At 42.9% G+C, this 20,226-nt stretch overlaps 1 protein-coding gene across 1 annotated transcript in view; it reads left to right on the forward strand.

Annotated features, from left to right (window-relative positions):
* Positions 1-20,226, forward strand: part of WDR70 (WD repeat domain 70) — a 112,527-nt gene that overhangs the window by 65,033 nt on the left and 27,268 nt on the right. The window contains exons 10-11 of the mRNA XM_077347002.1: positions 384-558; positions 15,498-15,597. Coding sequence (XP_077203117.1) covers positions 384-558; positions 15,498-15,597 — 275 coding nt within the window. The remainder of the gene's footprint in view (positions 1-383; positions 559-15,497; positions 15,598-20,226) is intronic.

Below are 20,226 nucleotides of genomic sequence, written 5' to 3' on the forward strand. Positions count from 1 at the left end.
AGTCTTTCTCAGCTTTTTTATAATGAGAAACCACTGAAATATTCTTCAGGCTTTGAGGAACCCCAAATGTAGTGCAATCGTGCAGAATATGGTTGGGAAGCAGAGCGTTCCCTTTCCACACACTCCAGGCCCCTCATTGGACATTGGGAAGGAGGTTGACATGACCTTATATGGTCATTTCACCTGGAAAATGTTTAACACTTAAAAATAAATTAATTAATTAGCTCCCACCCATTTGAGAAACCCTTCCAGGGCCATCAAGAAACTCCAGGGTTTCATGAAACCCTCGTTGAGAAAGCCTTCATTTGTATATAATTAGGGTATAGTTTTGATTTTGTTTTAACCTCCCTGTAAAACCCTTATTTCTTTTGGTCTCTTGCCAGGACTGTGAGAACGTGGGATGTTAACAATGACAAGAAGCACAAAGGAGTGTTCAAACCCCGGTCAGCTCAAGGCAAACGAGTGATTCCCACAAGCTGCACCTACAACAGAGATGGCAAACTCATAGCGGCCGGCTGCCAGGATGGGTCCATCCAGGTCTGGGACAGGAATATGAATGTAAGTAGAGGTTGTCTCCCCCCTCCCCCCCGGCCCCCTTTTCCCTGCAAATCATCTTGGAAAATGGGAAATGTTAAAGTGAGGGGAAGACCCTCAAGTCCCGGATCACTCTGTTTTTCTCTTTTTATGAATTTGAGCTACTTTTTTCCAACCAATACCTTGAATTCTTCCTTGCAACCAGCTAGCATGTGCAGGACGCTAGGCTGACCCTTTCTTCATTTGCCTCAAACGAAGGGCTGTTTCTATAGGAAGGAAGCTTTATTGTTCTCCTTCTGGGCCCTAACTCTGGAAGGCAGAGGCTGGAACATAAACTATGTGGCCAAGAAGATCCACACACATGAGAACTGCCACCTTCAGGGGCAGTCATCCACCGAGTACCATTTCTAGGAAGGAACCCAAGAGCAAAGGCCTTGGCCTCCCATTTCCTCCTTGTTAGCCTTCCTGTCTGGCCACTGTGTGAAGCAATGTGCTGGATCACTGGTCCTCTTTTATATGTGTATCTTTGTTTCAGTGGTAAACTACCTTGGGGCAAATAAGCATCTGTCCCTGTCTGTCCCCCGTCTCCCCCCCCCCCCAAATGTGAATATGTCTGGACATTCTTTTCAAACAACATGGAATAAAATAAATCCGTTTTTTAAAAAGTTTCCCATCTTAAGTTGTTAATGTTATCTGCGAACTAAGTCTCAATTTACAGAGTGGTTTTTTTTCTTTCTTTCCTGGTATAGCTATAAATAATTCAACAAACTCTATTAGAAGCTATAGCGAATCATGGTTCCTTCTCCCTAGATCTTCTGATGCTTTCTTCAAAGCCCTTTTGTTTCAGCAATAACATTTCCATGAAACCTCCAGCATGAAATTGATAAATTAAAATTTATCAGCAAATTCCATTTGGATGTAATGGAGATGGGGGGGGGATCTCTTGCCCACTACAGAAAATAATCTTCTTGTTTCAGGTGTTAAAATTAGAATAGCAAGAAGGAAAAGCATTATTCTTTCCCCCACACCATTTAATGATGGTGTTCCTGCATGGATTTGAATGATACATGTACGGTTTATGTAAACATCCAGCCAGTTTAACTTCTGAAGGACAAAGTATGTTTTTTAAATCTTTGCACTGAAGGCTTCTGGCACCTTAATAAAAGATACCTAATAAATACTCAACAGTATAGAGTCAACAGAAGAGCTGGATTTTTGTACCGTGCTCTCTACTCCCCGAAGAAGTCTCAAAGCCTTACAGGAGAGCAATATAGAAATATTTAATAAATAAATGAATAAATTAAAAAAGAAGTTTACAAACACTTTCACTTCCTCTTCTCAGTACAGACACCCTGTGAGGTAGATTGATTGATTGATTGATTATTCAACTTCTATCCCGCCACTCCCATGAAACTGGGTCATGGCGGCTAACAATGTATGAGACCCACATTAAAACCCACCATAAAACCTTGGTCTGAGAGAGCTGTAAGAGAACTGCGACTAGCCCAAGGTCATCCTTGTGGAGAACTGTGGAATCAAGCCCAGTTCTCCTGATTCGATGCCACATTCAGGGGCCACTATACTAAGCTGGCTGCCTGGAGCTGATTAGACATGCACAGTCTCTCCCTTGTTCATCTGATGGAAATGAAGCTGAGGTTTACAAAAGCTTGTTTTGCAACAGATATAAACTCTGAAGGTGTAGAGATCTTTCACATCAGCTACTATCTTATTCTTTTAAGTGGAAATGCCGGGAATGGGATTTTCTGCATACCAAGCTGCTGTTCTACTACTTGGGCACAGTTTGTTCATTTTTTTAAAAAAGAAAGAATGGCATACAGCCATGTGCTGTGCCTCACTTGGATGTGTCTAGAGGCTTGGAAACTTGACTACCCTACGTTCTCCTACAAATAGACCTTGAGCTTGTTTGGAGATTGTAGCAGGGGAGTGCAGCTATCGTATACCCTTGACCAAAGATACCCTCCTTCTATCTGGGATGATCGTCCTCTTCCACCGAGCACGCAGCTTCAGTAGGGCCGCACATAGGCCGGTGAGGGAGGTAGGAGACCCCCACCTAGCCAGCCAGATCAGCCAAATCATCCTGGCGATCAGTGGGGTGACTGATGTCAAAGCCAGCTCGCCATCACAGCCAGATACAGCTTGTTAGGATTGGATCCAGCAGAGTAGAAGAACTCCACTATGAAACGGTGCCTTTCTGCTTCCCCTTCATGCTGTGCTCCACTTGACAGGAGAGGGGAGGAAGCTGGGAGACCTTCAAGAGCAAGTGGGATAAAATGCATAGGTTTCCAGTGGGAGGGGTTAACTAGCCAAAATCTCCCTCCCCCCTTTTTTTCCTAGCAGATGCCCTTCTGCCAGAAGATGATTGGGCTGCAACCCTGATTTAGAATCTAACCCTTATTCTTGAACATGCTGTGAGATCCTTGTTAATTTTAGTATAAGACTAACCTGGTTGCCCATGTATATTTAATAGAAGAAGAAGAAGAGTTGGTTCTTATATGCCGCTTTTCCCTACCCGAAGGAGGCTCAAAGCGTCTTACAGTCGCCTTCCCATTCCTCTCCCCACAACAGACACCCTGTGAGGTGGTTGAGGCTGAGAGAGCCCTGATATCACTGCTCGGTCAGAACAGTTTTATCAGTGCCATGGCGAGCCCAAGGTCACCCAGCTGGTTGCATATAGCACAATAATCTAGTGAATCAGTCATACATATGCTTATGAATGCAAGCCAGAACCATCTAAGTTTGCTCGTGATGCTATGGTCCCCTCAACAGTCACGTCAGAGGGCTGAAAATGCAGTAAGGACTACGTAGTACAACAAGAACGACTGCGCTGCCTTCTCTATGGAGAGCAGGATTAAATCTGCACAGAGTTTTTATTCCAATCCCATTTCGATTCAATCCCTGCTGTCTATATTGAATGTGATTTCCATTTTGATTAGGGGCGATTTAAATTTTTCATCTGCAACAAGCAGGATTGATCCAGAGTGACCCTACTTTCCCCCCACAATATCCTGGATTGGATATAACCCTCGATATTTGAAAAATTGGCATGAATAAGCATGCAGCTGTCTGCTTTCCCCGAAATAACTTGCTCCTGAGCCTCCAATGCTGTAGAAAAGCCCTGATTGGCCAGGGCATCAGTTCAAAGGCTTCCTCATTCCCAGATTGCAAGGCTTCCCTTAAAGGGGAAACCCTAACTTCTCTCAGCCTTAATGTCTCTCGGCAGAGATTTCCCTCTTGGATCTATTCCCCCTCCTCTGCTGTCTCCAATCCTCCCCCCCCTTCATGAAAAGAAAGAGGCTCCTGCTGCGCTTGCCCCCCCCCTTCTGAGCTTCCCTAATCACGTGCAGAACACTTTCTGTTTCAATGGTGGGGGGGGGGGGGGATAAAGGAAGACCTGAGTCCAAATCAACCTGAATTCAGCAGGATCCACAATGGAATAAACAAATTTAAGTGCAGAATCAGCACAGGTCACATAACAAAGGGACATCCATAGGATGAACATCAGCTCCTGCTGCCTGTTTAGAGAGGGTTGCTGGAATTTCATAAGTTGTCTCAATTTTTTCATAAATGCTTGAAAAAGTGCACGTGCAGAAGGCAATGCATTATGTCATTCTTAAGACACCTAAAGGTTCTGGGTAGCGGGGAGCCATGAATAAGCAGGCTGATGTTGTTAACTCTACACCAGATACCTTTAATACTGGAACTCTTGCCTACGTTTACATCAACAGCTACACAACTGACGAAAGCCAGTCCTCTGAACAAATTATTAGTCTGCTGGAACAAGTTTACACTTTGAATAACTTCTAAAACCTCCATGCCATCAAATTTTACTAGATTTGTAGTGGAAATAGCAGGAGGCATAAAAACCGTACAGAAAATGAGGTGACTTTCCTCCTCTTATTGGCTCCTGGTAAAATAGTGGACGCAAGGAGCCTCTTGTGGTGCAGAGTGGTAAGGCACCCGCCTGAAAGCTTTGCCCATGAGGTTGGGAGTTCGATCCCAGCAGCCGGCTCAAGGTTGACTCAGCCTTCCATCCTTCCGAGGTCGGTAAAATGAGTACCCAGCTTGCTGGGGGGTAAACGGTCATGACTGGGGAAGGCACTGGCAAACCACCCCGTATTGAGTCTGCCATGAAAACGCTAGAGGGCGTCACCCCAAGGGTCAGACATGACTCGGTGCTTGCACAGGGGATACCTTTACCTAAAATAGTGGACAGAGTCAAGTAGGTTGAGCATCACAACAGGAAGCTGTGTCACTTGTGAATTGTGATTCTGTGGGTGTGATGTCTGCTATGCAGCCTTGATTCTCAAACATAATTTGTTTAATGTTTGCATGCTTTCCAGAGTCTGATTTTTTAAGATGCCTTTCAAAATAAAAATCTCTGAGCCTGTGAGAACCAGTATGGGGCAGTGGTTAGAAAGTTAGACTAGGATCTGAGATACCTGGATTCAAATCCCTACTCTGACATGGGAGCTAACTAGATGACCTTAAAATAGCCACACGCTATCATCCTAACCTGCCTCATAATGTGATAATATGAAGAGTGTAGTGAACCACGTAGATTCTACGTTAGGGAGAATAGCAGGTTATGAAGTTAGTCATATACCTAATTTTGGACACACGTGTGTACGCCAAGTTACACACTGGTGCCCATGCCTTCCCCCGCGGTGCGGCGATGTCTGCATCAGCCTGGAATGGCCGATTTGGACACCGTCGTGTACAACCCTAGAAGTTAGATCTGCAAATTGGAGCTGGGGATAGAAAGGGGAGATTATTCTGCAAACCTTTTTTTAGAGAAGAAAGCAAAGGAGAAATACTTGCACCATTGCAGGGGAGAATTACAACCTTGCTGGTTTTTGTAGAGTTTTCATTTCCGCCCAAGTAGTAAAGCTAAAGGCTTTAAACATTTTAGTGTTTGCATTTAAAAAAAAAACATGAAATCAATTCTTTACTTCTCTCTTGAGGCTTCCGTGTGATGGAAGCGATAAATGGAGAAGGCACAGTTTGGTTGTGCTTATGGAGCCGTATCACCAGCCCCTGTTGCTTCATTTCCCTCGGTGACTGGCCTGGCTGTTTCCTTGAATTTGAATAGTTTGAAAATTTCCTTGAATTTGAATAATGGATGATATAACAAAGCATCCCAGAAAGGCTTTGTTGCATGGGCTATTCAGTAGCTTTTGATCACATTTTATATGCAGTTTTTTAAATATGCAACTACAATTTCATGTATTTTTAGTTTTTGTATACAGAGGGAGCACGGGTACTCATGCATTATGCAAGAAAAGGTTATCTGTGCTTTCTAATAAAACAATAAAATGGAATGGTATTCTTTTTTAAAAAATCAAACCATCTTGACAACATTTCTATTTCCATTGCTTTGGAAACTTGAATCGTTCACTGCTGGAAGTCTAACTTGTTAAATATGTATTTTAATAAAATAACTTTATCTAATATTTATTTTTGGTAGTGTTCCTATCCCTATAATGCAGTTAATTTTAATACCTTCATTTAGAAGGATTTTGTTTCTAATTTCTATTAAGAGGAAATGTTGTGCTGGTGACTTGCTGAATCACAACTAACCATAGTTGGTTGGTATCTGCAGACCATAAACTATGGCTTGTTTCTTGCCTATAAATCAGTGTTAAGGTGGAGTTTAACCAGCATGGTTGATGATCATGTCTGATGCAACCTTACTTTTTCTCTGCATTAATACCAAGAAGGAAATGTTGCAAACTCTGTCTACTGCATCCTATCCCCTAAAGCAGGGGTAGTCAACCTGTGGTCCTCCAGATGTTCATGGACTACAATTTCCATGAGCCCCTGCCAGCATTTGTGTTTGCTGGCAGGGGCTCGTGGGAATTGTAGTCCATGAACATCTGGGGGACCACAGGTTGACTACCCCTATCCTAAAGTAGTAGAAGATAAGTAGTGGAAGATAATGTTTGTTCCACCACACTTAGGACCCAGGGTCAGCAACAACAATACAAAAAATATAAACATAATTATCTGTTACAGTAATATTAAGACATAATTGTAAACAGATGACCCAGAGGCCATTCAAATTGCCCCATATACAATTCTAAGAAGAAGGAGGAGGAGGAGGAGGAGGAGGAGGAGGGGAGGTGGAAGAAGAAGAAGAAGACGACGAAGAAGAAGAAGAGTTGGTTCTTATATGCCGCTTTTTCTTTCCTGAAGGAGGCTCAAAGCGGCTTACAGTCGCCTTCCCATTCCCCTCCCCACAACAGACACCCTGTGGGGTGGGTGAGGCTGAGAGAGCCCTGATATTACTGCTCAGTCATAACATTTTTATCAGTGCCATGGCGAGCCCAAAGTCACCCAGCTAGCTGCATGTGGGGGAGTGCAGAATCGAACCCGGCATGCCAGATTAGAAGTCCGCATTCCTAACCACTACACCAAGTAGTTCTATGTTAAACTTCATTGGACTGAGTTGAGGTTAGATGTCTATCTTTACTGCTCTCAAAAGGCTGTTCCATAGCTGTGGAGCACTGACAGACAAGATCAAAGCCTGGGTTGACACTAGGGTGGCCAATCCCCCCCCCCAGGTGGAGCTGGAGGTCTCCCAGAATTACAACTGAGGTCAGTTCCCTTGGAGAAATGGCTGCTCTGAAGAATAGACTCTGTGGCATTACAGCCTGCTGAAATGTCTCCTCTCCGAATACCGTCCTCTCCAGGCTCCACTCCCGTAATCTCTAGGGATTTCCCAACCTGGAGCAGGCAACAGTGGCTGTAACATATTGTGTCTGTTGATTACTGCCAAGAAACAGTTTTTAGTGAAGTACTGTTTTCTTTTCTTTTCCAAGCCAACTCATCTGCCTTGAAGTTTTAGTGTACACTAATACATTTATTTTATTTTTACAAAATGCGTATCCTGCCTTTGTGCCCTCCGAACAGCCATCAAGGCTGCTAACAAATTGTACGTAATAAAATCACATCTTAATCTTCCCCCAACACACGAAAGCAATTAAAACCTGAACAACAATTAGAAAAACATACATCATAAAGGAGGGATCACTGAGGGACTAAACTGTTATTGAAGGAACTAAACCATTATTAAGGAAGCTGGGTATCTTCTAGTTGTTCCACTATGCACAGCAGGGGCCCATGGTAATTGTAGTCCATGGGCATGTGGAGAGCCACAGTTGGGCCACCACTATGCAGTGGCATCCCTGAGGGGACTGCTGGGAGGCCTACAGGGAGGAGAGCAGGCTCCAAAGAAATGTGGACAGAGCTCTGTTTGCAGATCAAGTATTTCCTGCCTCACTTCTCCTGCTATAGCCCACTTGTTTCCCTCCCTCCCTCTCCCCCCCCCCAGACTTCCGAGGACTTGCCTTCCGAACACCACTGGTCACAGTTTGGGTCTCTGCAGTGGGACAACAGAATCAGTTAGATTCACTCACATACCGGCACCAGTTCCCCCTTCTGTCAATAGCAGGGTGATAACCGTAATATTATCGTAATTGCCAAAAAGGGAAGGCTAATTTCAGTTGGAAAGAGCCTGATATTAAAATTTCAAAACTAAGCATGATTCATTCATGATTTGAACAAACCTTCCAGCTTTTATAATAATCATTTTATTATTAGAATTTGCCCTTCCCTGAGCATTAAAAACAATCCATAAAAACAATCCGCTATACATTCAATACATTTAAGGTTTGTTCTAACTGGCCATTGTTTTGCTGGGATTCTAACCCATGGCTTTCCATCCTGTTTTGCTGGCAAGAAGCAAACCCAGTGTAGAGTCATGAAAGATCATGGCTAGACTGAAGACTTCCTAAGTGAACAAGTCTTCAACCCCAATTCCATGCAACAGGGAAGGGGTGAAGGAACACACGAGCTGAGGTGGGGCAGCTGTCAGAGCCTGGGGTCCCTGGTGGGGCCAACTACTGCCACACACACCACCCAGCATTGTTTGGGAATGACATGCAGGTGGTACGGAGCCACGGCATTTTTGGCAGCAACTTTATTGACTCTCCCCGGCCACATGCTTTTATCATTTCTTCTATTTCTTTAACGATTTCCCCCCAGAATTCTTTAACAACTGGGCAATCCCACCTCATATGAATATAGATCCCCAATTGGCTACATCGTCTCCAACAGTTCTGAGGTCTTTATGATGTAATAATGTAGTCTCCCTGGTTGTTGCTTTTGGTAGCTATTATCGTGTCATGCATCTCGCTTATAAAGCAAATAATCTGTTAGAATGTGACACATTTTTACTAAAATCAGAATTGCTTAACACTGAGGAAGTTCATCCTTTGGGGGAAGGGGTTTTGTTCAAATGACAAACGAATGGCTCCATGGGACCTTTGAAGAATACCTAGCTTCATCTGGAAATTTCTTAAGTAAATAGAAGATGAAAGGCATCCAAATAGACACTATATTTTCCTTGCAAGCTCAAGGTGAAGTTTCCATATCCATAAGGATCCCACACTTCTAGTTCCAGAGGCATGGGTGCCAGATCTCTGCTACAGAACCTGAAAAATTGCATTCAGCATGCCAGAGGCAAATATTAACATTTTTTTCTGTATACATCTGGTCCATCCAGTCCTTCCTAAACTGTAGCCTGAAAATAGCACCATATGAACATCAGATTCTCCTCTCTTCGTCTCAGAGCAGGGGGGAAAAAAGGGTACTGTTCTATTTCTAAATGCATTCTCTCTTATATAATAAACAGTTTATAGTAAAGCCCTGTCCAACTGTTTGTATTAGCTAATACAGTGAAGAGAGGCAGTTCTAAAGTTCAAGGTCTGTCAGTCATAATGCAAATAATTCAAACATTCCTTGGTGCAGGTTGGTGTCTGTTGGGGTAGGGGAAGATACAGATTCTCCATGAAAGCCTGCTCCTTCTTGAAGTTATGCCACGGATAACCTGCCCGAGATAGAATCATAGAATCATAGAGTTGGAAGGGGCCATACAGGCCACCTAGTCCAACCCCCTGCTCAACGCAGGATCAGCCCAAAGCATCCTAAAGCATCCAAGAAAAGTGTGTATCCAACCTTTGCTTGAAGACTGCCAGTGAGGGGGAGCTCACCACCTCCTTAGGCAGCCTATTCCACTGCTGGATAAAAGAGCAGGAGTCCCAGAGCACCTTAAAGACTAACAAAATTTGTAGCAGGCTAGGAGCTTTCATGAGTCACTGCTCACTTCTTCAGTTTGAGCAGTGCCTTGCAAAAGCTCATTTTTGTTATTAGATTCCGTCAAGTCGTTTCCAACTCATGGTGACCTTATGAACAAAGGCCCACCGTCCAACTCCATCTGTGGTCATTTCTTTATGTTGGCCGTACTCATAAGTTTTCTTGGCATAATACAGGAGTGGTCTTGTCCATGCCTACTGCTGTCCTTCAGTGAGCCTTGTCGATGTCAGTCATCTTCAGCCTCGACAAGTTAATGGCAATGCTGCTCTACGTTACCATGGATCTCTCTTGGTCTGCCTCTCACCCTTAAGACCTATGCAGCTTGGGAGACCTTGACAGTAACTAAGCCACTGCTGGCAGAGTTTTCAGAGTCGTTGGAGCACACAAGCCCCTCCTGCAAGTCCTCCTTGGGAGAGCAAACATCCTGCTACAAATTTTGTATCTTAGACTTTAAGATGCTACTGGAATTTTGGTCTTTTCTACTGCTATAGGCAGACTAACATGGCTACCCAGCTTGATTCCTCTTCCCAGGTTAAGAAAGCAATATTACTACTTCTCCAACTGCAGTTCATAAAGGGAAACAAAAAAGAAGAGGTGTTCTGAATTTTTGTAAGTTCTACTGCAAACTGGTTCTAACTCAAAAGAGGTCGAGCTGCAATTGTGTAATCCGACTATAACAAAAGCCATCTTAGTCTATGAAGGCAGTCAGTTTAGAGAGTTGCAACCAAGTTTAGGATTGCACTGTGAGAGAAGCCTGGGACTCCCCTAGCTACACCTCTGTAAGACACCTGATTGAATATTTCCAGGAACATCAGAGTCAGTGATTTAGTTAGACCACATATTTGAGACTGTAGGAAAGGGCAGGTAACAAATGGAAGTTTGAGCTCTTCCACCAAGCCTTTAGTTGGGAGCAATGACTATATAGCATCTATGGGTTCGCCTGACAAAAACGACGCCCGCCCCCATACAAACACCCACCCTGGGAAGACCCAATGGCAGTGACCAGTTTTCTGGATGGAAAGACAATGTTGTTAATCAGATGCTGCTAAATTGTTAATAGGTTTTAGTTTATTGTGGTATTAATTGTTGTCATTGTTATTATAATCTGTGTATGTACACCACCCTGATCTGGTCTTGGCAGGGCCGTTTAGAAAGGTAATACATAATATTAAATAATAAAATAATGGGGAGGTGTGGACCTCCAAACCTACTGGCCTGGCCCCAACGCTCCCATTCACTTTCCCCTTCCCGTTGCTGGTGGGATTCTTCCCAGCTCAGAAAAATAAATGTATTGCTGCTACTCCCACTTACGGTGCAAAATAAATTATCGCTAAACGTTCACATTCTAGTTACGTTTCTCACCACAACTTCAGTAGCCGTTGTTACCTTTGCCACAACTATAACGGATCCTCCTGCAAAGGAAAAATAGAAAAATGGGAAGCGTTTTGTTGCTACTGCATGGTTTGTTTTCAGCAAATATTGAAACTAGGCAGAGAGGCTGGTGAAAGGATGGAGCATTCTCCAGCTGTGTTTTATTTAATGTATAAGAGTTGTCGTGATGCTTCTCAGACTGAAACCAGAGACGTCCGTGGAATAACTGCCTTCCAAAGACCAACTATATTTTTCTTCGCAGGCTACGGACTGAGATGTAGGTTTGTGTGCCTGCACATGTGTGTACAAGCCACATGTGTACAAGCCACTTTGAAGAAGGAAGTGCGGTATACATATTAAAAAATAAATAACTATATATAATCGGACACATCATGGAGGCGCAATTGAATTTTATTTTCTTGTAGGATAGGACAAAGTTTGAGTCCAGTGGCCTCCTTTAAGACTAAGAAAGTTAAATTAAATTAAACTTTGACGGTCTTAAAGGGGGCCACGGGATTCAAACTTTGTTTTGTTACTTCAGATCAACACAGCTGCCCTCCTGAATTTATTTCACTACATGAGGATTTAATTTCTCTTTATTTAAGGCAAAAAAGCTTGAGATGATGGGTAGCAGAGAGCGCATTGTAATGGAAAAAAATTCCAGACAAATGATACAAGATCAAAATCCAAGCATCAAAACCGCTAACCTACAAAAATCAGTGTTTTATCACTCAAACACAGCCCAAATTGTAGAATGGTAAAATAAAGCAGTTAATATTGAAGATTGGATAAAACAATATTCAGCCATCAATATTAACTGGAAACTCTTTGAAAAATAAGCATCTTACAAATTTCTGAAAGAGAATATTGGAGCAGGATAAAGGGGAAGAGGAGGGAGTGATATTGTAAACTGCTTTGGATCTGCATTTGAAGAAAAGCATGGTATAAATCACTAAATAGAATAAATATAAGACAAACCTGCCATGGAGCCTTTGGCAAGCTGTTCCAGAGGGCTGTCTCTGCTTCCACTTTCTCCCCTTCCTCTTGTCAAAAGCCTCCATGAATGGGTTGCTGGGATCTCATGTGGCATCTTTGGTTTGATGATGTGTGCTTCTCCATTTGTTTTTATTTTTTTAACACCTTAATCTTTTTTTTTTAAAGTTTGGCCGTTCCCCCAGATGTGCAGAAATATCGGTTTCTCTGTACTTGTCTGCTTTGAGAGCCAGCTTGTTGTAGTGGTTAAGAGTTAGCGGGAAGCTTAACAGATTTATTTTAATGTATATAAGAATAAGTCTGTTCTTTTTATTCATATTTCTAAATCTTTTTTTCTAGGTATCTCCTGTTTTTTTTTCTTTCTCTTTCCCCCTTATTTTCTTCTCTTTCTGTTCCTCAGCGATCTTTCTTTTTACGTATGCAAAACCTTCGAAAAAATCTTTTTCAAAAGAAGTGCAGTGAGCTATAATCTGGAGAGCCGGGTTTGATTCCCTGCTCCTTCTCTACACGCGGCCAACTGGGTGACCTCAGGCCTGTCTCATAGCTCTCTCGGTCTCACATACCACACAGGGTATCCGTTGTGGAGAAACGCAGGGGAGGCAATTGTAAGCCACTTGGAGAGTCCTTTGGGTACTAAAAAAAACAGCTCTTTTTCTTTGGCCCTCTTAAAACCCAGTTTGCATGATTGGATCGTGAAGATATCTGCACCCTGAATTCATTTCTTTCTCATATCACAGGTTGTGATAGTTTAGGAAAATGGTCAGAGCTTCAGTGAGATTCTCCTTTTCATTAAATGGAATAGCAATTGTATATTGCGTTGGAATGTAAATATTTAAATAAAATCACTTACATTTTAAAAAATCAAATTAAAGATGGAGTATCAGCAGTCATGTTTCTAGGAAGCATCATAGGGTTGGATCTCTGAAATATTAGCAAAATGAAAGGTTAATTTTTTTTGTTCACCATTGGAAGCTAAAGTTAGAAAAAATGGTGAGGATTTACTACTTTTGTCTGTTAGCATTTTTACATAAACACAGTGAAATGCCAACTGAATGCTTTCCAGGTACTTTTGTTTTTATTAGTGATATTTATTGTCTTAAGCTGGCCAATTTGCATTATGTCCTCAGATACAAAATCTTAAGACATCCAAAAGTTCTAGATGGGATTTCATTTAAAAAAAAACACTATTAGGCTGAGATTTCTCATAATTGTTTAAATCTTCATTTTCCCAGAAAGTAATTTTGGCTGTTTAACTTTCAGTGCAATTTCCCCAGGAAACCACATTGGGGGGTGGTGGTGGATAAAACCAATATTATTCAAGTTTTTAATTTTTGTATTTTATGAATAACTGGTCGGTTGGTACATCTTGCTTGGATTTGTCCCCCCATTTGCAACAATAGTGGCATGCATGAAGCAATTAATTGAGTCCCGTGGCACCTTTTAGACCAGGGGTATTCAAACTGCGGCCTTCCAGATGTCCATGGACTACAATTCCCAGGAGCCCCTGCCAGCGTTCGCTGGCAGGGGCTCCTGGGAATTGTAGTCCATGGACATCTGGAGGGCCGCAGTTTGACTACCCCTGTTTTAGACCAAGGTATAGGCTTTTGTGTGCATGCAAACATCTTCAGATACATTAAGAACATAAGAGAAGCCATATTGGATCGGGCCAGTGGCCAATCCAGCCCAACACTCTTTGTCACACAGTAGCCAAAAGTTAAGTGCCATCAGGAAGTCCACCAGCAGGGCCAGAACTCCAGAAGCCCTCCCACGGTTGCCCCCCCCCCCATGCACTGAGATTACAGAGCATGACAGCCCCAGACAAAATGTTCCATCTATACCTTGTGGTTGACAGCCACTGATGCACTTCTCCTCTACATGTTTACCCAATTCCATCTTGAAGCTCTCTGTGCTTGTCACCACCACTTCCTGCAGATTTGAATTCCACAGGTTACTCTTTGGGTGAAGAATATCAGTTCTAAATTTATTGTTCATTAATTTTATGGACTGTCCACTGGTTCTTGTATTGTTAGAAAGGGAGAGAAAAATGTCCTTTCGCTACCTTCTCTAACTCATGCATGATCTCTGGAAAAAGTGTGCATGCAGACGAAAGCTTGAGAGCCATCTTGGTGTAGTAATTAAGAGTGGTGACCTCTAATCTGCAGAGCCGGGATTGATTCTCCACTCCTTCACATGCAGCCAGCGTTGGGTGACCTTGCACTAGTCACAGATCTCTCAGAGCTCTCTCAGCCCCATCTACCTCTGTTGTAAGGAGAGGAAGGGTAGGCTGTTGTAAGCCCCTTTGAGTCTCCTTTGGGTAGTAAAAAACAAAAAAACAGCTCTGCATTCCCCCCCCCCCACATAGATTCCCAATACATGACAACTGTTCAGGGTGACCATGCCGACTTCCTTTATTAACTTAATTTGAAGCCTTAGAATTACTATTTTTTAACAAGAGGTCCGAAGTTCATCAGTAGAGCACACATTTTGAACTATGGAATTCACATCATCGAGACTGTTTTGGTACCTTGGAGATTTTTAAAAAAACAACTTGAGAGGCCATTCTATAGAGGGTAGATCAAAGAAAAAGACCTTAAGTGAGTAGATGAGTTTCCTAAAACTGGGAGTTCCAAAGTCTGGGTACCACAGCTGGAAAAGCCCTGACCCATATGTGTAGTGTCATTTCAGTGTGGGCTTGTGGGGTGAAATGGCAGAAACTGATATTTAGGTCCCAAGCTGGCACGTGCAAGTAGAAAACGCTTATTTTGCTCCAGCCAAATACCATTTAGACTCAAAAAAGGCTTCTACATCCTGAACACAGACTTTTTAACGTTTCTTCTTTTTGGTGTGCAATTTTCCAAGTGTCACTTGCTTTAAAGATGCACCTAAAAGACAAAGGATGTATTTTCCCCATCTTAAAGCTTATAAATGAAGAAAGGGAATGCTGTATCCTGATTAAAAAGCATTTCAGTTTCTTAGTCATCCATTATCTGCCTTTTAAGTATCCTGAAAGGGAGTAGCGCCTGGGTACTAATATCGCAAAGATGCATTGTTATTTTTATGGACAGCGAAACAAAATCTTTGGAAGTGGCACAGCTTCTTTCCTCCCCAATTTCTTTAAAATATTAAATCATATAAAAACTGTTGTTGATGAACATAGACTCATAGAATCATAGAGTTGGAAGGGGCCATCCAGGCCATCTAGTCCAACCCCCTGCTCAACGCAGAATCAGCCCAGAGCATCCTAAAGCAACATCATCTGTATACTTCTTCTCTCCCTCACCTCTGATTTTAAAATCACTCACCTTAGATTTTTTTTCCTCTCCATCCAGAAATACAGTAAGGGGCATTTGATGTTCTAAGAGAACCAGGTGCATAGAGTCTCAAAGCAGCACAGCTTGTTAATATTTTATTTCCTTTGCAAACAGGTTCACACCAAGTTCCACTGCAGGCAAGCACATGCTCCAGGCACCGACACGTCATGTCTGACATTTTCCTACGATGGCACCGCTCTCGCCAGCCGAGGAGGTAAACGACCAAATGGTCTTCTGCGTAGGTTGCAGCACGCATGTTTGGCTGGAGTTTTGCACTGCCTTCTTAGGGCCTAACCAGGTTTCGTGATTTTATTATCGATCAGGGAAAATAGATCTGCCGCCTCTTTCAGAGACCTGCTGGAAGTAACCTGCAAAGCTTAAAAATGACAAAATAACAAAAACGTGGTGACAAAAAATGTGGTGACAAAGTAGGTTCTTTCTTCCATATGTGGTGGAAATGTGAAAAAGTTTATAAGTTCTGGGCAAAAATACACACCATTGTGCAGAAAATTTCTGCATATAGGGGATTTCCTGTGAAAGCTGAATGTATGCTATTAAGTCTACCTCCTCAGTGTCTCCCAGCTCATACCCAAAGTTTATTCTTCTATGTGACGATGGCAGTAAGACTAGTTCTGGCCAAGAAATGGAAATCGCAAGAACTACCTTCGATAGAAGGCTGGTTGAACAAACTAGCGGACTTTGCAAAGATGGCCAAACTGACACTGATAGTTAATGGAAGAACAGAAGAGGTGTTCCAAGAACAATGGGGCCCTTATCTGAATTATTTAAGAAAATAAACTAAAAGGGGACATCAAATGGGGAATTAAGTGTATCAAATGAAGAGCATAACCTATCTTTCTTTGTATTAACAATTTATGCTATTTGTTCTGTTTTATCTTTATCTTTATGAAAATTAAAAAATAGTGTTTAAAAAAAATGGCAAAATAACCAAAACGTGATCAGTATAAAAACAAGCCATAATACCTATGTAAAGCAATGCTGAGCCACAGAAAATGGTATCCACAGAACATTCCTCAAACCATTAAGAACAGCTGAAGCTGGGATTTGGTCACAGTGATCCATGCTCTTACTCATTCTGGCTAGATAACTGTAATGCTCTTTACATGGGGTTGCCTTTGAAAAGTGTTTCGAAACTTTCGTTGTTCCAAAGCGTGAGAACAAACTGAATACAGGTATCATATCATATCCTGAGAAGTCCTGCAGTGTTTCTGGGCATAATTCAAAGTGCTGGTTCTTACATTTAACAAATGACTTGGAGCCAGGATACCTGAAGGACCATATTGTCCTTCCCATATTGTCTAGCTCGCCAGTTAAGCTCCTCTTCCGAAGCCCTGCGCTCTGTGCTTCTGCAGGTGCGGTGGGTGGCAACTAGAAACAAAGGTCACCTTTTGAATGCCCCGGTGAGACTTCCCTGGAGTCTCCTTTGTTTTCTTTCAGGTGCCAGGCTAAAAATCCCTTTTCACCCAGGCTTTTAACGAAGAAGCTTATCTCTTAACCATTTTACGGTCTGCTTCTTGGCTGAGAAGCATTTCATCTGCGGCATTTGGGACTGCTCGATGTGTATTTTATGCTGTCCTTTTTGCTGGCTGTTTCAATGACATTGGCTTTGTTTTTAATAGCTCTGCCTTGTTGCCTTACTCGTAAGCTGCCCAGAGTGGTGGCTTAAAATAATGAAATGATGGAAGTTCTGTGATGTCAGGCGTGTGTGCATGAAGCTGCAGTTCCCTCGCCAGCTTTTATTAATCCTGCAAAGGATTATCATGGGAGAGTGGTTAGAATGTCCGGGAAAACCAGGTTTGAATCCCTGCTCTGCTATGGAAGCGTGTTGGGTGATCTTGAGCCGGTCAAATGTTCTAAGCCTAACTTACCTCACAGGGTGGTGGTTGTTGTTGTGAGCATAAAATGAAGGACAGAAGAATTGTGTAAGCCACTTTGGGTTCCTATTAGGGAGGGAGGGAGGGAGGAAGGAAGATGACAGATGAAGGAAGGAAGGAAGGAAGGAAGGAAGGAAGGAAGGAAGGAAGGAAGGAAGGAAGGAAGGAAGGAAGGAAGGAAGGAAGGAAGGAAGGAAGGAAGGAAAAGATCCTTTCTCTGTTTACCTTTTCATCAGGGATAACAAGTTGGGGGAGAGGGACCTTAACTGGCAGAACCATGTATTTAAAAAAAAAATTATACTTCACCTTTCCTGTAGCGCAAAGCAGTTTACAAATTCAAGCTTAAAACAGTAGACAATAAAACCTCACATAACCGCACACACCCCTAAAAAATTTCTGTAGCCTATACCTCATTAAAAGCTGTAGCTGAGAGAGTGGTCTTATAGCTCCTTCTAAACACCTCTAAGCACCCTGCCTCCCCATAAAGGGGAAATCGATCTGAATTTGAACCCAGCGCAGTTGCTATTTGATTTCCCCCCCCCCTTAAATCTTGGAAAGAACTGATCTTGGATCTCCCAGCAATTTGGCTAGACCAGAACTTGGCTAGCAAACACTTGATGACCTCCCATACTAGCCAACCCTATGTTAGATTCCCGTCCTCCCCCCCCACACACACACACACATAATTTGCAGTTTATAAGCCTCCTGCCTTCATAATAAATATGCCCTTCATAATAAATATGCCCACATGCACTGAACAACACTGATGGCAAGGAAGTACTTATAATGACGCCAAGGCACGAGAGAAGTTGAATTACTCATCACAGTGTGTATGTTTTGTGGGAGTCACCGAGGGGCCCCTACTGGGAGAGAGGGGTGGGTGGGGACAGCCATGTGTTTTTAATCCTATATTTCTTCTGTACAGTGGTGTACCACATTCTGTTCTCCGTGGGACTAAACAGTTCTCCATCTCATTTAAATTTCTGCCTACCAGTGATCCTAAAGGCAGGATCTGTGTACTTCATTAGGTTTTGCTGGCGTCTTTTCAGCTGTTCGCATTTTGTCATCTTCAGGGTTCTTTCCCCCTCCGTGGATCTTCTTTTTCTACTGCCCCAGCCATCAACTCTTCCCCAGCTTCACAGGTCACCAGCCAGGTGGCTGATCATAAATAAATCAGCATGCAACCCGCACGTCATGCTTTGATACAAAATCATTTTGAAACTCTTGAGTTTTAACATGCTGCTTCCAGTGCCGCTTTTTAGAAGCACTACAGATTGAAAGTGCTAGCTCGATCCCAGGTCGGGTTAGCCTAATTTTAGCCATTTTTCTGCCTGCTGAAGGAACTGCTGCACATTTGTGCTTTATATAATGTTAGTGTTTGCCCTAGACCAGGGGTAGTCAAACTGCGGCCCTCCAGATGTCCATGGACTACAATTCCCATGAGCTCCTGCCAGCGAATGCTGGCAGGGGCTCATGGGAATTGTAGTCCATGGACATCTGGAAGGCCACGGTTTGACTACCCCTGCCCTGAACTCTTACCAACAAAAGCAGATGTGTAACCACCAGGAGTCTTAGGTTAGCACACCTGCCATACACGGGGATCAAAGATGGGACCATGTTTGGGGGAATAGGGACTTCCAGAGAATCCTGTCCTTGCTCCTCTCTGCTGCAGGATGCACTTTGTCTGTCAGAGATGAGACTGCAGAGACGGACCTCAGCTGCAGGCATGGGGGGGGGGGAAGGGAACAGCCAAAAGCTGCTTGTGAGGATCCCCAGGTTCATACCTGTCAAAACTACGTTTGGATCTGACAGCCGTGCAAGAAAGCTGTGTTTAAAGATCTGCTTGTGGCCTCCAAAATTGGTCTTTAAAAACATCTTTGGAGGGTTTTTTCCCTCACGTTAATGCTATAGTGGAACATGATACTCTAAGAAGTCACTAGGTTGATCATAAACATGGGATCGAATTAATTATGAGAAGTGTCTGGTCTTCCTGCGGACGTTATGTGATTTTTGTGCAGTTAACCTCTCTTGTTGCCTTCCATTAAAAAGCTGGGGCAATGATGGTTTTAGTACGTTCTTGGTCTGCAGTCCAACAAGCCGGTTCTCATCATCTGCTTTGGATGGCCAAAACCCACATGCCTAATCTTGTCCAGACTTCCCAGTGCAAATCAGCTTCTTCCGCTTATCTGTGAGCGGTTTCAATAACACTATCCTCAAAGCTATTGTTTCCCAGCTATTCACCCTGATTTACTTGTATTGTGACGGATTTCCCTCCCAGTAAAATATAAATATGTCTTCTTATGTGACTGTGGTTGTCTGCAACGTCCACCGTCTTGGGATGTCTGTTGCTTACAACATGTCAACATGCAATCAAGTATAAACAAGTTTTATAATTTCCAACCAATAATGTGGAAGGAGATAGCAAAATATTGTCTTATTCCTGACCTGACCTATGATGTTCGGTTATAGAACCACAATTCAAAGGATCCTGGCCCACATGCAACACTTGATTGGAGAGGACTTTGCACCAGAAATGCAAATAATTTCCTTATTGGATAACCGCCCCGAGCCTCAGGGGAGGGTGGTATATAAATACAAATAAATTAGTAAATGCATAAATAACCATACTGGAGGTGGGTAAACTTTCAGAAAATTACCAGGGCTGTAAGATTGGGTCCCTCCCTCTCTTTGTGATCTGTACCCCTCCCCTCAGGGTAACATCGCCTAGGGTCATCTCGTGGAACCCAACAACTGTGAGCAGAAGAGTCGAGGGTCCCCAGCGGAGGGTAGAATGTTGATTGTTGTCACTATAAATTGTAGATTATATCAGGGTTTTAATGTTGGTTTTATTTTAATGTAACTGGCCACGAGTCGGTTGGGCCGAGAGTAGCGGTATAGAAACCTAATAATAAATCCTTATCCATTGTTCCTCTTAATATTTGTGAAAC

Source organism: Paroedura picta, chromosome 7 (assembly GCF_049243985.1).
Source record: "Paroedura picta isolate Pp20150507F chromosome 7, Ppicta_v3.0, whole genome shotgun sequence".
Classification (NCBI taxonomy): Eukaryota; Metazoa; Chordata; class Lepidosauria; order Squamata; family Gekkonidae; genus Paroedura; species Paroedura picta.